This window comes from Pollachius pollachius, assembly GCF_949987615.1.
Source record: "Pollachius pollachius genome assembly, chromosome: 2".
NCBI classification, from domain to species: domain Eukaryota; kingdom Metazoa; phylum Chordata; class Actinopteri; order Gadiformes; family Gadidae; genus Pollachius; species Pollachius pollachius.
In genome coordinates, this window is record NC_136935.1 from 2,606,059 (window position 1) to 2,621,116 (window position 15,058).

Genomic DNA, 15,058 nt, shown 5'->3' on the forward strand with positions numbered 1-15,058 from the left:
GGGTTTGGCTTTCAGGAGCTAATCTTATTCAGCTAAGAATGAATGACATTAAAAATAATGGCAGTTAAAACGTTGTGCTGCCTACTCACCTACACAGCTAAAGACACAGGCAAATATAATCTTCAAACACCAACATCTTTACTATCAGTAATTAAAAGCAATCAACAATAAACATTCTGTAGTCTTAACATGACAAACAACCAGGGTCATGGGTTGCCAATAAGCCTAGGCTAACATGTATGTAAAACGTCCACTTCATATTTCCATGTTTTTTTTCTGCATTTTCCCTGACAATTAAACAAATTCATGTAATAAATTAGAACTTACTCATACTACTGATATTCCAAGATTAGCTTAAACTTTATTTCCTTGCTTTAACAGGGAACTGTTATTTCACGTCGTTTCATTGATGGTACTTGGCACCTACTTATTTACTTATATTATTCACATTTAAACATATGATGGCTTGGGTTTTTGTCTCCCCAGTATTTCCAGCCCTTGCATCACACCTCCCCTGCACTGGGCTGCTATTAATGTCACACGCACATGGGTGTTTCCTTATTTGTGTCATGTCTCAAGTCACATTCTTGCAGATTTATAGATATTTAACCTCGACGCGTTTCATCCATCGTGAAAGCTAATGGAGCTTGTGTCAAATGATGACATGCACTCGGGGAGTCTTTCATTTATGCAAAACGATGGGTGTAGGAATGGAATTCGAGTCCTGATAGGGGCGGGGGGGCACGTCATCCGGGGAAAGGAGATGAGTGTCGTCCCCCAAGCGATTTGGAGTGAGTCCGAGTCACGGACCAGGAAGAAAATCCGTTTATCTGCGATTTTGAGCATCAGCGCTTAGCTAATTATAATCAGTATTGATACTGACACGGTGATGTAATTTGTTGAGCTATTGACCCACAACTTTGCACACTTAATAACAGGGGTGGCCTAGGGCGAGCTGACTCATTCGCTGTACAGAAGAAAACAAATCCATGCGGACCTTAAGGGTCCAAGAGGCAAAAAGGTTCAGCATGTAACAAAAGCCCCATGTAGCCTACCAAGTTTCCGAAATCTGGAGATCCTTGATCTAGAGATACAATGTGAAAACCTAAATATAGGAAATGTCTAATGGCTGACATTTAATAATGGTAAAATTGGCCTGACAGCTCTCAAAAAAGAAATCATGAAGAACAGAGGCTGATCCAATGAATGATGTATTGTTAATGGTTGTTATTTAACTAACTGTCTGTACAGCTGCGATGGGAAGTACGCTTCGTCCGTTTAATTGAGTGGACGCGCCAGATTGATTGGGTTGTATCGCGAGGACATCCCCTGTCATCAGCTGCCTCAAATCTCGCTCGTCTATGTTGACGTCAAGGGCACAGTCGGCTCAGCGTCAACAGAGCAGCTGCCGTTTACTCCACTGGTCCCTCCTGAGATCAGAAACACGTCAACATGCCGACAACACATCTGGGAAACGCTCTGATACTAGGTGAGTGCCACTTGTTGGGCTTTTGGGTGAATTTGGATGCGTTTTATGAAAAGGGATGAAAGCATAGACATATAAATAATAAATATCATAGATCAACTGTTTCTTCTAGACTGCGCGTTTCAATGGATTCAAAACATTTGCTGACTATCGTCACAATATTGAATTCTCTCACTTTGAATTCTGCCTAATATCATTCTCATTTATCTATTTTACTATTCATCACTTCTTAGAGGGGACAAGGGTTGACAAAATAAAATAGATGCGCAAGTCTAATCATTAATTCACACAAAACACAATTGAGACTAGAAATCCAAACCTTTTTAACAGTGGTTTATGAACTATGCATGACTCCTTTGCAGGAGTTGTGATCCATCATATTGCAATGGGGCTGCTCTCGAGATCCCCCGACTGCTTGAGGTCAGTAGATACCTGCATCTCTGATCTGTGCAGAAACATGGAACAGGCAGGTGCTATTGGCTCACTGTGTGGCGATGACGGTAAATATCACATCACACTCACCATCATCGTTCACATAATGTCTAAAGTGTTTTATCTCTCAAATGCACAGCATAACACAGGTTGATTCTGAACAGTGTAATTCTTAGGACACTGATTCATAAATAAGGGTGATAACATTAGAGAAAGCACCCAAACTGTGCTATAGTGATATGGAAGTATTTGTTGTGCATATGAGTGTGTTGTTGTTTTTCTCGGTTGTCATTAACGGCGACACAACAATGATCACAATTTCTCAGAAGGATTAGGAGCTGAATTGAGTTTGGCAGATAGCAATATGGTTAGCTTGTTCTAGCTCAAGAAATAGCCTTGAGCGGTAACATGATTGTAACTGGGGAGAACCTTCACCGCCCTATTGCCGACAGCTTGAGCACACAGCAATACCATTATTAAACACACACTTATGTGGATACAGGCCTTGAGAACAGTTGTATTCAAAGATGTGTACAAAGTCGTAAAGTACAATACAACTGCGTGTGTTTGTTTTTGTTTGTGTGTGCGCGTGTATGTGTGTCTGAGTCTGTTGCCTGCAGGTGTGCGTGCGTGCGTGCGTGCGTGCGTGCGTGCGTGCGTGCGTGCGTGCGTGCGTGCGTGTGTGTGTGTGTGTGGTAGGGTTGATCATCAAAAGGTTTTGCTTGATTAGTGAAAAATCCTGTTTTTCTTCTTCCCTGTTTATTCTGCGCTCCATTCCCGGACAAAGGGTGTCAAATAATAGGCTCGGAGGTCTGTAACATGAGCGTGAGGGCCATGCTGGAGTGGTTCCCATCACTGCAGCAGTGTACGTGTGTCTGGTTGGAGGAGGTGGAGCCCTGTCGCTCTCTGCAAGCACTAACAACACAATGCCATGAGGCACCAGGTGCAGTGTTCTCACCGTCCTTGTTCCCCATAATCTCTGAAACATTCTGAATGGCCCACTTATTTACCCAGATCAGGGATTCGTTAATCGTGGTTGCCCCGTTCTTCGGGGGCATCACGAGGATATGAATAAAATGTGTTCAAAGCGATGGCTGGGATGGATGGCTGATGGTGGAGAAGTGGGCAAGTGATGGTGAGCTACTGAGCTCACCACTATGCCACTTTATATCAGTCGACATCTGTTTAAAAATGTATGTTTACATTTCACACCTGTTTATCTATTTTACATAACCACTCAACTCTTACATACATCAGTGCATACTACGACACATTGTTATATTCCATGTACAGTATTCTATTTCATTTAGAGTTTAACTATATTTTATTTTATTGTAATTATGATCAGTTTGTGTTTCTGTTGTATACTTTTTCTTTTTATATTGCACCGTCGAAGGAGCATAAAGGCTCAGTTATGGTTCCACGTCGACGCAACGCAAGAGGGTTTACGGAGCCATTGCGTCCTTGCGGACCCTCCTTGCGTCCACCGCAAGGGCCTGACGTGCGGCTCCCAAAAAATGTTTGCCTTGCGTCGAGGCGACACAGCAGCAAGGGCTGTGATTGGTCCGCTAACAAAAACCTGACGTAAACCAAAAGCAGAACCAAAACAGGTTCACTACTAAGCGTCTCGTTGCTCATTGCGTTGCGTAGACATGGAACCATAACCATGAGCCTTGGGACTCAAGAATTTCATTGCCAGTGACAGCTGCTGTAACTGTTATTAAAGTAATAAACCATCTTGAACCTTGAACCTTGATCTTTCTCCTGTTTGTGTTCCAGCTCTGCGGAAGAGAAGCACTCCTGCAGAGATGGACTGGAAAGGCAGCAATTTATTCGGTGTCGGTAATTATCTGTCTTCTTGTCTTCTTCCTGATTGGGTTTGGATGGCTCAACGGAGTGCATGCAAATGGATTCTTTGTTATTGATCGACACAGAGAAAGTGGGTTGAATATCATTATGTAACCACAACACTGCTGGTCCACACTACTGATTATTAATTTGAATTATAAGCTTCCCAAGTGATCGCAAGTGCCATACCATGTACGGGCATAACACGCACCAATAGAACCCTAAAACTAAAAACAACTTACTAACCAACAGATTCCTTGGTTGGTAATATTCCTTGGTTGGTGTAACCCCCCTCTTCCGAGACCTCCACTGGCTCCCTGTAATAGCTTGCATCAGATTCAAGATGATGGTACTGGCATACAAGGCAGTCGATGGAACTGCCCCTGCCTACCTCCAAGCATTAGTAAAGCCACAAACCCCAGCTCGATCCCTCCGCTCAACTACCTCAGCTGGACGTCTGGTACCGCCATCGCTAAGAGCAAGCAAAGGTCGATCAGCGAAGTCACAACTTTTCTCTGTTTTGGGACCTCAGTGGTGGAACCAGCTCCCTACTGATGTCAGGATCGCAGAGTCGCTCACCAGCTTCCGCAAAACACTCAAAACTCACCTGTTCAGAGTTCACCTCGACTCTGCATAGAAACCAATGCACAGCCACCATTGAATGTTGTACGTCCTGGCACTTGTACATTGCACTTATTCAAGGTACTTAATTGTGTAGCATCTACAGTAGCTGCTATCATTGCTTTACACGGGGAATGGGTTAGCCTAGCGATTGTAATGCTTGCACTTGGTTCTATGAACATCTTTACTGTACCGACAGCGATATATTGTTTCACTTCTTATGACAAATGTACTTATTGTAACAAATGCACTTATTGTAAGTCGCTTTGGATAAAAGAGTCTGCTAAATGCCCTAAATGTAAATGTAAATGTAAATGTAATACTGTTGTCACTACTGTGTAGACTAGGGCAGCTTGTGTCATAAAAGATGGACAGAGGGAGGAATGGACCAGGTGCAATATAAAGGTTGGCGTGGACAGACCTAGCCTGTCACTTAGGGCGCAGGCGGTCCGTAGTGGGGCGCAGAGCCAATCACAAATACTTTTGTGAAAATGAATATGGACAGCAAGGCGCCCCCATGGGTGCATAATGAAAACTGCGCCCCAGCTACCCACAGCAGTTCAAATTAAATGGAGAAATGAATTAAATAAAAAAATATGCTCCAGGGCCCTTGTTTGGCCCTAGTCCGTCCCTGTCTGACACCATGGACCACAATGAAATAAACAGATGAGGATGTTCTTAAACAGTATTAATAGATATTAATATATTTAAACTAGTTACACCATTATAATGTCAAACGTACGCACAAGTCGTGCTTTGGGAAACTTAGAAAGGGTGTGGAAGAAGACGTGGGAGAGAGGAGTCTCTCCCAGTGGTCCCGTTCCCCCCTTGGGCTGGGAACAATCTTCTGTGCTCCTCTACACTGATTACAGTCACTTGTGTGTGTGTGTGTGTGTGTGTGTGTGTGTGTGTGTGTGTGTGTGTGTGTGTGTGTGTGTGTGTGTGTTTGTGTGTGTCGGTGGGGGGGATGTTGGAGGGGCAACGAGTGCTGGGCTCTCCTTGGGCACCAAAAAGGCTATAACAACAACAACAACAACAACAACAACAACAACAACATCAAGTGGTGTCCATTCTCCCTCCGTGTCAGTGCACAGCCACGGTGACTCCTGCCTGAAGCGGATCGGGATGTGTCTCGCCGACCCGGTGTGCAACCGGAACCTGTGGCCGCTGCTGGAGGCGTGCGGCGAGGAGCAGTGCGACCGCACGCTGTGCCAGGACGCGTCCCGGCGGTTCTACGGGGGCCTGCCCGCGGCCGGGGCCGAGCTGCTGGTGATGTGTGACTGTGGGGCCGGGGAGGAGGACTGCCAGCGCATGGCCACCAGGCTGCACAGCGGCACGTGCGGCGATGACATGTGGAGCTGTCAGGAAGGGGTCAGCCACTGCTGGAGGGAATGGAGCTGCAGGTACTAATATATATACTGAGTATGTGGACTGTGGATGCCGTGTGTGTGTGTGTGTGTGTGTGTGTGCGTATGTGTGTGTGGTTTCTTTCACTCTCTTGCCAGCTGGGTTCCTCTTTCTTGCTCTCTGTCTCTTTCATACGCACCCTTTCTTTCTTTCTTCTCCCCCCTTCTGCTCTGCGGTCTGTTTCTCCGCGCGCTTTATCTCTCTCACACACACTTTCACTCCATCGGTCTTGCTCTCTCGCTCTCTGGCCATCTGTGTCGCTCCTTTTTGTATTTTTTTCACGGTGTTTCACTCACTCTCTTTCTTCTTTGCTCTAATTACCTGTCATTCTCTTTCTCTTTCTCACTTGATCTGTCTCTCTAACTTTCTCTCCCACTTTCATTCCCTCCTACCTCTGCCTTTCGCCCACTTTCTAGAGCTCTTCTCTCTTTGTCTCTCTCTCTGACTCTGTCTTTGTTTCTCACTTTTATGCCCTTTCTATCTCCTCTTCTGCAAGTCTGAATGAGCGAAAATATAGGATACATTTGAATATAATGAGACATCTCATTATCTACGTCTATCCCAATCAGTCAATGTGGAGAATTGTAACGTACTATTATACTGCTTTTCTATTGTTGTGTAGCATTAACAGCGAAGCTTTTGTCCCTGATTCAAACAAAATGTTATCTCCACGTGCAAAACGGGTTAAAGATCTTCAACCATAGATTAAACCATACAAATCATTCAGTGAGGCAATGTAATGAATAATGCCATGCATGTTTCCCTTCTAGAAGCCTTATCTTCATTACATTTTCATCCATCCCCTCCCTCATTGTCCCGGCTCCTCTTCACAAATCGTCCAATTAAGATGAAATGTGATCCCATACACCAAAAAGGAATGTCCTTATGTAATTTCACGCAAATCTATAATAATAATAACAATAATAATAATAATTCATTATATTTATATAGCGCTTTTCAATGACCAAAAGACGCTTACAGTGAAGGGGGGGACCTCACTAACCACCACCAGTGTGTAGCACCCACTGGGGTGATGCACGACAGCCAATCTGCGCCAGAACGCTCACCACACACCAGCTTGAGGTGGAGAGTGAGGGAACTAATGAAGCAGTCAGGAGGATGATTCGGGGGCCAGATTGAATGAGCCTGGTTGGGCCAGGCAACGGGAAAACCCCTACTCTTTGCGATTAGTGTCCTGGGATCTTTTATGACCTCAGTGAGTCTATGTGAGAACAGCAGCACTTGTCTGCACATAATGGAGTCTGTATTGTCTCGGCAGTAACTGGGAAAAAAACAATTTCAGTTTCTAGGGCTCAGAATGCGAAACAGCGCGGTCATCCAACAAGAAGCTCGCTTACACCTATGCCCTTGCTGTTGTTGTGGTTTTGTTTTGTTTTTTGCATCCAAACAAACAGAAAGCGCTTGAAAAGCTTTATATCCAAATGCTGGCATGCGGAGAGTGCGCCGTGCGGAGAATATGACGATGGAAGTGAGGAGTGCGTTTGGCAGATGGAACCAGCTCTCCTTCTCAGCGGAGAGGCTGAGTGCAGAACGGCATTCCTCGCGTTAATGGGCACGCCACTTCAGTACCCGTGTACCTGCACGGGCTTGAACTCCGGCGAGCGGCAGAGATGCGACACCGTCAGTAATGCACTCCACAATCGCTCACGCTTCAGTGAGTGTGCTCATGTTACGAGGCGTGTGATTCGTTGTGATTTGTAGTACAGTGAGGGGCCTAGTCCCGTGATTCTACTTTACACATGTTTCGTTTGAATGTATTATTTATAGCGGGACTCTGGCCAGCGTTAGTGGATTCTAACAAAACCCTTGACACTGGGGAATCGAAGTCTGATGGCCACACCTGGGTGACTGGTAAGGCAATTAAATGATTTATGATATATTGTATATGTAGTACAACTATACACGATGATTATCGCGTTGTGTATTTTCATTCATTCATTCATTTGCATAATAACAAACTTCTCACTACTACATTTTTGATTATGAAACTATTAAAGATGTTGTCCATTCAGGCCACCTCCTTTATGGGCTGATATACTTGGCCCTCATTGTAATCGTCATCTTAGTGACCACTGGGATTCTGTGTAAATCTGGGTAAGTAGGACACCAAAATGAAATGTGATTGTAATATCCAAAACATAGTCATCGTATTATATAACGTGTAATTCATTTTGTTCTCCAGTGTGCTGAGGAAAAAAGGCCAAACCCAGTTTCACCCCCTGGGGAAACCAACATGTGTGGTTATTCTCTGACAAACTAAACAAACATTTCTCTGTCACGGAGACGGGAAAGAGTATAGGGTTTTTCTTGGCAGGGGGTCTCCAGTTATAACGGTACATGTGCTGTTCCATGAAGGTAAATTAGTCAACTAGTCCTTTGTTTACTGAGATTTGTTTTGTTGTTGCTGTACACTAGGAACCCTTTCCTCAAAGGGACTATGTTGGTATTTATGTTGGTATTTCTCCCCATTTCATGTTCATGGTTCCCTGTTTTCTTTCCTGTTTTTTGTTTTGTATTTGTAGCAAGATAAGATTGATGTTATTGATTATTAAGGGCACTTCAGTGATTTGTTGCTTGAAAAAATAACCATATATATTTATTTTCATTTATGTATTTTTAATGATAAAAAAAACACTGTTACCAAATGGCGAAACAACATCAGCGGCATGGCATCCAACACCCACACAATATCCATATATTTAATATTTGTGTGAAAGTATTTCACACGACAAACTGAAATTACATGCACTGAAATACGGCCCATCTCCTGGCATTAATGCTAGGCATCAAAGAGAGGTCTAATAATGAGGGCAAGCAGAAGGCTGATCTGGCAGGGTAGCGAGAGAATATGTTGGAGAAGGCTCAAAGAGACACTAGGGTGGCACGCAAAGAAAAAAACCTCCTATTGCTTCTGAATAATCCACATAACTGAATCATCCATCACTATCTGATGATTGCACTCCTGGTTTTGGATACTTTGAATGCTTTGAAACTGCATTCAAGTTTGGCAGCTTATAAGGGGCAGACCAGTGATGCAAATTACCCTGTCAGGTATTTTTCTAAAGACCGTCTTCTAAAGACTGTACAGCAACATGGCATGGATGTAATTATCAAAGACAAAATTAAAGACATCGGGATAAGTATCTGCTTCTGCCAACAAACATTCCCTTCTGGGCTTTCAGACCTTAAGTCAATTTTGTTTTGCCTTCACCAACCATTGTCACTATCCCACATTCCTGATTGCAGTCCATGAACGACATCGCTTTCTATCCAGTGCACTGAATATTATTTGATATAAGGAATGTGGTAAAATGAATGGTAAAATGCAAGTAATATATCATTATCTCTCTTTACATATATTTCCCAATCAGGAATCTTTGGCAATGGTAAGTGAGCTCAGGGGGTTTTGATTTGAGGCATCATTATCAATGTGTGGGTGTGTATATGTGTGGGTGTTACTTTGTTGTCCTCAATAGACAATGCATTTGATAAAGGTAAAATAAATTACAATAAATATCTAAATCAGACTTCTTTGGCCATGTCAATTGAGTAGGGCAAGACCTAAATCCTTCTCATTCTGTGTGACAGCCAACGACCTCGTATCTTCCTATAGCCTCTCAACACAGCTGCCCTGTTACTGCCTCGTCCGCTGGCTGCGTCACCAGGGGAAACGGGACAACGAGATGGCCAGCAACACCTTAGGTTGAAGTGCCAAGGATTGCGTTTCCCGGGCTTTGATTCACAGCTGAGATGCTCTTGCCTGCGCGACCCTGGAGTTTGTCTTGCGGTTGAGCGAGTGACAGATGAAGTCCCCCGCCGAGATCACTTTGGAGAGGTCCACTCCCTGAAATAAATAATACAAAGGGATAATCATATTCGTCAGCGGCATCACCATCATCACTGTCATCATCCTTATCATCACCGCCATCTTCACAATCATCATCACTAACACTCCCATGATCATCCTCGTAATCATTAAAAAACACACACAAACCGCTGATGTTAGTAGGTGTTGGGGTCATATGTGCTAGGTGCTAAATATAAGAGTAGCACATTTCTAGTTGACACAAAAATAAAATCTCTTGAATGTGTAGTAAGTGAGTCCCGCAAGAAGGGGGCGCACTTGCGCAAAACATGTGAGCGAACCGGTGAATTCATCGGTCTACAAAAAAATATCGGGACGATTTCCAAAGGACTTTCAATCAAAGTATCCCCATAATCAAATCTTCCAAATAACGACCAGATGACAATGTCACTTTTGGCAGCCACAAAGGCACGCTGAATAATAAAAACATTCAAAAAGCCAACGCTTTGAAAAAAATAAATAAAGTGACAGTGACGGGGACACTTACCGTCTGAATGCCCATGCCGTGGAGCATGTAGAGCACGTCCTCCGTGGACACGTTGCCAGACGAGCCCTGGGCGTACGGGCACCCCCCCAGGCCTGCTACTGCCGAGTCCACCACACAAACCCCCATCTGGGACCAACGTACAAGAGAGACATTCAGCACCCCTGAGCCCTGGCTTCCACTCCTCCCCCCATCCCCCCCAGGTAAACCCCCCCAGAACAATGGTCCTTGGTTCTGCTTTATTTGTTGGATTTGGTGCCCCGTACCCACTTGCCAGGTCCTTGTGGTCATGTTTTACATCTGTTGAGGAGAACTGTGGGCTTATGTCTGGGGGAAGATTGAGTAGGCACACCGATACGGCTGACTCATCCTGTTTTTGGTGTCATCTAAACCGCCGGTGGCGGTGTAATTATGGCCTTGTTCATAGTGAGGCATTATGACCACTATGCTTCATGCACTCCTAACGTACCTTGTAAGTCGTGTTTGTACACCACCGCTCTCGGCCCTGAACCAGAACGGGGATTTGCTCATACTTACCAGCGTGTACAGGGACTTTTTGTTCCTTACGAGGCCTTAGGAACAGACTAACCGGTTACCGCTAAAGGAGGGATATATGGGCTTATTCTGCTGTGTCGTTCACATGAACTTGAGCAATATTGAGTCATAGTCACACTGTTTCTAAGAAATAGCCAAATTCTCAGGGTGTTTTCAATTCCAAGCCGAAAGATACTAACAAATAACTGACTTCTTCCTCAGTCGCTTCGGAGAAAACTTCGGGAGAAAATCAGTTTGAATACTCAACCTGCACCATGCAACGTTCTCACTGACGCCATCGCCTCGGTTATATTTGAAATGACGTGCCGTCTAAAAACAATAAAAGTCATCCACTGCTTCGAAACCGCACCGCCTTGAAAGGACGAAGCCCTTCACATCACTTCCTCTGCAGCGTACAGCGCCCGAAACCCGTCAGTGTTGTCAACAGACCAAAGGATCCCCGGTGAGCTTGAACCCTGGGAGGATTGCTCCATTATCACACTATCTCATCACTCTGAAACAGAAGTCATGGCATCACTCACACACTCAGGTTTAAACTCAAACCAGGCTGCTGCATTGCTCAACAACAGCCCCACACTGCTTCCCCTATTACCATACAATCTTCTTCTTCTTCTTCTTCTAAATACCACAAGCAGAACTATGCCCCCCACCCACCCACCCCCAAAAACAACTCCAGAGCAAAGGCCTTGAGTCGTCAGATCAAAGCGGCGGGATGCGTTCCACATGCCAGGGGAATTGTCGTGAGACTATCATATGGAAGATGTGCAGCCCCCATCCAGCACGGGCCCGAGCCAGATGCCAGAACGTCAACCTCCCTCCCACCAGACCCCCGCAGTGAGGCCTCATTAACAGCCCGTTCCCCTCCGCGGTCAGCGGGTCACGCTCCTCGTTATCGTAGGGAGACAGCCCCTCCCCCCCCTTCATGGGGAACCTCTGGGTCAACAGCATTAGTCATGAAAATCTCTTGTTCCTCCATGGAACAACGTTCCTAATTGCCCCTCTTTCTGGCATGTAAATCCCGGGGCAAGGCGGCCCCTGTTTCGGGGGTCCTCCAGAAGGACTGTAGTAATTGCTGTTTGTGTTGGCGGGGAGCGAGCAGGGAGGAGTTGGGCCCGGCTGGGGGTAGTAGTAGTAGTAGTAGTATTAGTAGTAGTAGTAGTAGTAGTAGTAGTGTTCGAGGTAACAGCGGCAGCTCCGCTCGTCCACACGGAGTCTCCAGACCTTGAGAAACCCCAGCGTAGCCAGAGCAGCAGGATATTCAGACTTCATTTTGTTTTTGTATAAACAAGGACTTGTAATCCACCATGGCAATCCTCGCACTTTTTCTGGGAGTGGGTTTTAGTGTGTGTGGTGGGGGGGCGAGGAAGGGGGGGCTGCAGAACCAGTGTAAGGCCACAGGGGATCCGCGGGAACAAAAGGCCCGGGAACAAGGCTCCCGTTCAGCAGTCCTGCGCTGGTTCTGTGGACGCTAATCAAACAGGAACTGGTGGTCAGGGAGCTCCGTCCCGCCGGCGTTTGGATTTCTGCGCACCGCTAAGTTAGCAGTAGCCTTGGTTGTGTAGGGCTGGAAAATGCACAGTGCATTCCTGGTGGGTCTAGGACAAACCCTGGTTCCTGTTTTCATTATTCAGGTGGTTAAGCAGCTTCGCGATACGTTACACTCGCAGTGGATACATTTTGGGTTTTTGCAACTGCGTCATGACAAGTGTGTGTGTGTGTGTGTGTGTCTGAGTGTGAAAGAGTGTGAGCGAGAGAGAGAGAGGAGGTTGAAAGACCTGGGAAAAAAGGAAACATAGTACATGTGTATTGAAGCCTGCAAACCGTGGCTCTATGGCTGTGAATAGGAGGATAAATGGGTTTCACAGGTGAGATCCACAGCTGATAAGCACATCACATGGGAAGGTATTTAGACCAACAGATAAACAAGTCTGTCATCAAGCACCAATCTGTTACGCATATTAATGCAGTGGAAGTCTAAACGAAGAAAAACATTAAGAAGCTGAACACGATTTCAGTGTACAAACTCTAGCACTAAAATGAACTAAATAACTAACTAACCAACTAATTAGCAGTTTTACCAATTAGCTAACTACCCGCCAGCGAGCCAACCAACCAACCAATCAGGGGGAGGAAAGCCTAGATGTTAGGGTGTTAGTTTTGGTGACGCCCACTGCGAGTCACTTTAGATCAACATGTCTGCTAAATGACTAAAGGTGCGCTCACCTGGGACGCGTTAAGACACCTTGTGCAACCCGCTGAATTAATTTTCGTCTGGAGAACATCGTCTGCGGCAATTTCAGGAAGGGGAGTGACCATGTGGCTTGTATCCTTGGAGGGAACTCGCTTTGAACATGAAATTATTCCAGCTTTGACCCGGCTAGCTGCACAACAGAAAGCAACAACCGATATATTTGCAGTACAGTCCAAAAATATTTGGACTTTTTGAAGCTGTGGCTGTTTGGCGGTGTGTTTTAAACTTGCCATGCTGGAAGAATGCAACGGCTAACCTAGCGACCTTACGCAACCTAACGCACCTTAGCTAACCTAGCGACCTTACGCAACCTAACGCACCTTAAATCTGAAATAGGAATAAGCAACCACACAGTTTATTACAACTGTCATGGGTTACTTAAAAGAGAATACCTTCAGCTTGGTTTTTTGGAGGAGTCCGTTGCTATAACACATCACATTATTGGCAAGCTTTTTGAAAGAGACTTTGAAAGAGGCTTTTTTTTTTAAAGATTGATGTTTGAACAAATCTTGGATTTGGTTTCCATAATCAAATGCCACTGAGAATCTGCCAAGCTGTCAACCGGTACATTATAATGTGTGTTGGTTTTAACGGAGAAACAGTGATAAAGTAGTCTGACAAGGTTTTAGTCGATCTGCTCACAAGATTCAATTCTAAATTTTACTTAAAGAGGTCAGACCTGTTTTCACCTTTCATCTATTATTCGTCAAATAGCTTAACCCCCTCTTTACCCCGATGTGAGGTAACATTATCTCGTAATACCGTTCAATGTATCAAACAGCCAACCCTACAAAATATGAGCTGTTGGCAAAAACAAAGCTCATTCTACTGGCTGGTGAGCAATGCAGCCCTTGACAGTTCACCCAATGACGGGATGCTGAGATGAATACCTTGAGCTGCAGACCTGTGAAATATAAGCACATACATTCTCATTGTGTGACCTGCCAGGACTATTTTTTTTTTTTTTCACGGTTAACAAAGCACCGGTCGACCTGCTAAAAAAAAAAGAAGAAAGACGGTACAAAGACCACGGAATGTCTTTATCAGGAACAAAGGAGTTGAGTCAGAAAGAGGAGAGAGAGAGAGAGAGAGAGAGAGAGAGAGAGAGAGAGAGAGAAGAGAGAGAGAGAGGAGAGAGAGAGAGAGAGAGAGAGAGAGGGAGAGCGATGCCGGAGTTCATTTCTCCTCCCAGTTGGTGGTGGACGACTGGCACACTGTAGTCATGAAAAGTTATCATAAAAGTTTTTTATTTCCAGCAAATGTTTGCGTTAATTATCCCTGGCAGGCATTTGTTTCTGTGGCTTGCTGTGGCGAAGGGGGTATGGGTGTGGAGGCCGGCGGGGTTGTCCCGTCTTAAATCCAATCGAAACGCGATCCACAGGGGATGTCTCACACAATTGATCCCCTTTTCCTTTTTTTCCAGCGCCGTCCACAAGCAAAGTCAACTGTCACAGCAGTCTGACTTCAGTTGGCCGTTTCTCACGACACACACGACACACAATCGCTGCACAGCCCCGAAAAGGCGTCTGTTGAGGGACACACAAGCGAAGCCTGATGACACCTTTTCTGTGTAAAATGTCTAAATTACAAATGCAAAAAATACTTCAAAACCGTTGCGTTGTCGCACACACTCCAGTGATCCCAGCACACCCGACTAGAGTTTCAAAGTGGGTCGTCGCTGCGGGGAGGACTAGATCAACACAAACACACACACACACACACGCACACACACACACACGCACACACAAGCACACACACCTACTACGACAGCTTTGGAGTTGCATATAAAGCATTATTCATGTGTTCACTTCAGTAGGGGGAAAGTGGAAGGATGATCTCCCCCCCAACCTCACTCCCCCCCCAGGGCTTCTCTATCCGTCCACCTTGCAGTCTCGCTCCCTTTGTCCAACAGACACTGAATAGGTGAGCCTTTGTGTTTGCCCCCCCTCACCCTCACATGCAGCGACCCACCCAGTGCTCCCCCCCCCCCCCCCCCCCCCCCCCCCCCCCCCTCCCCCCCCTCCCTCACGGTTGTCAGAAGTGGCAAGTCGGGAAAGTCAATACAAACAAACAGTGAAAATAAATATC

The 15,058-nt window shown here is 45.4% G+C and overlaps 1 protein-coding gene across 1 annotated transcript; it reads left to right on the forward strand.

The window, feature by feature from the left end:
• Window positions 1-1,452: 1,452 nt before the first annotated feature.
• On the forward strand, window positions 1,453-9,522 carry gfral (GDNF family receptor alpha like; the record flags this gene model as incomplete). The annotated part of the gene is made up of 10 exons (XM_079729025.1): window positions 1,453-1,489; window positions 1,849-1,986; window positions 2,706-2,861; window positions 3,698-3,760; window positions 5,475-5,790; window positions 7,210-7,469; window positions 7,583-7,666; window positions 7,828-7,909; window positions 7,998-8,050; window positions 9,404-9,522. 10 exons carry the CDS (start codon window positions 1,453-1,455, stop codon window positions 9,520-9,522), a joined length of 1,308 nt encoding a protein of 435 aa, XP_079585151.1.
• Window positions 9,523-15,058: the final 5,536 nt, after the last annotated feature.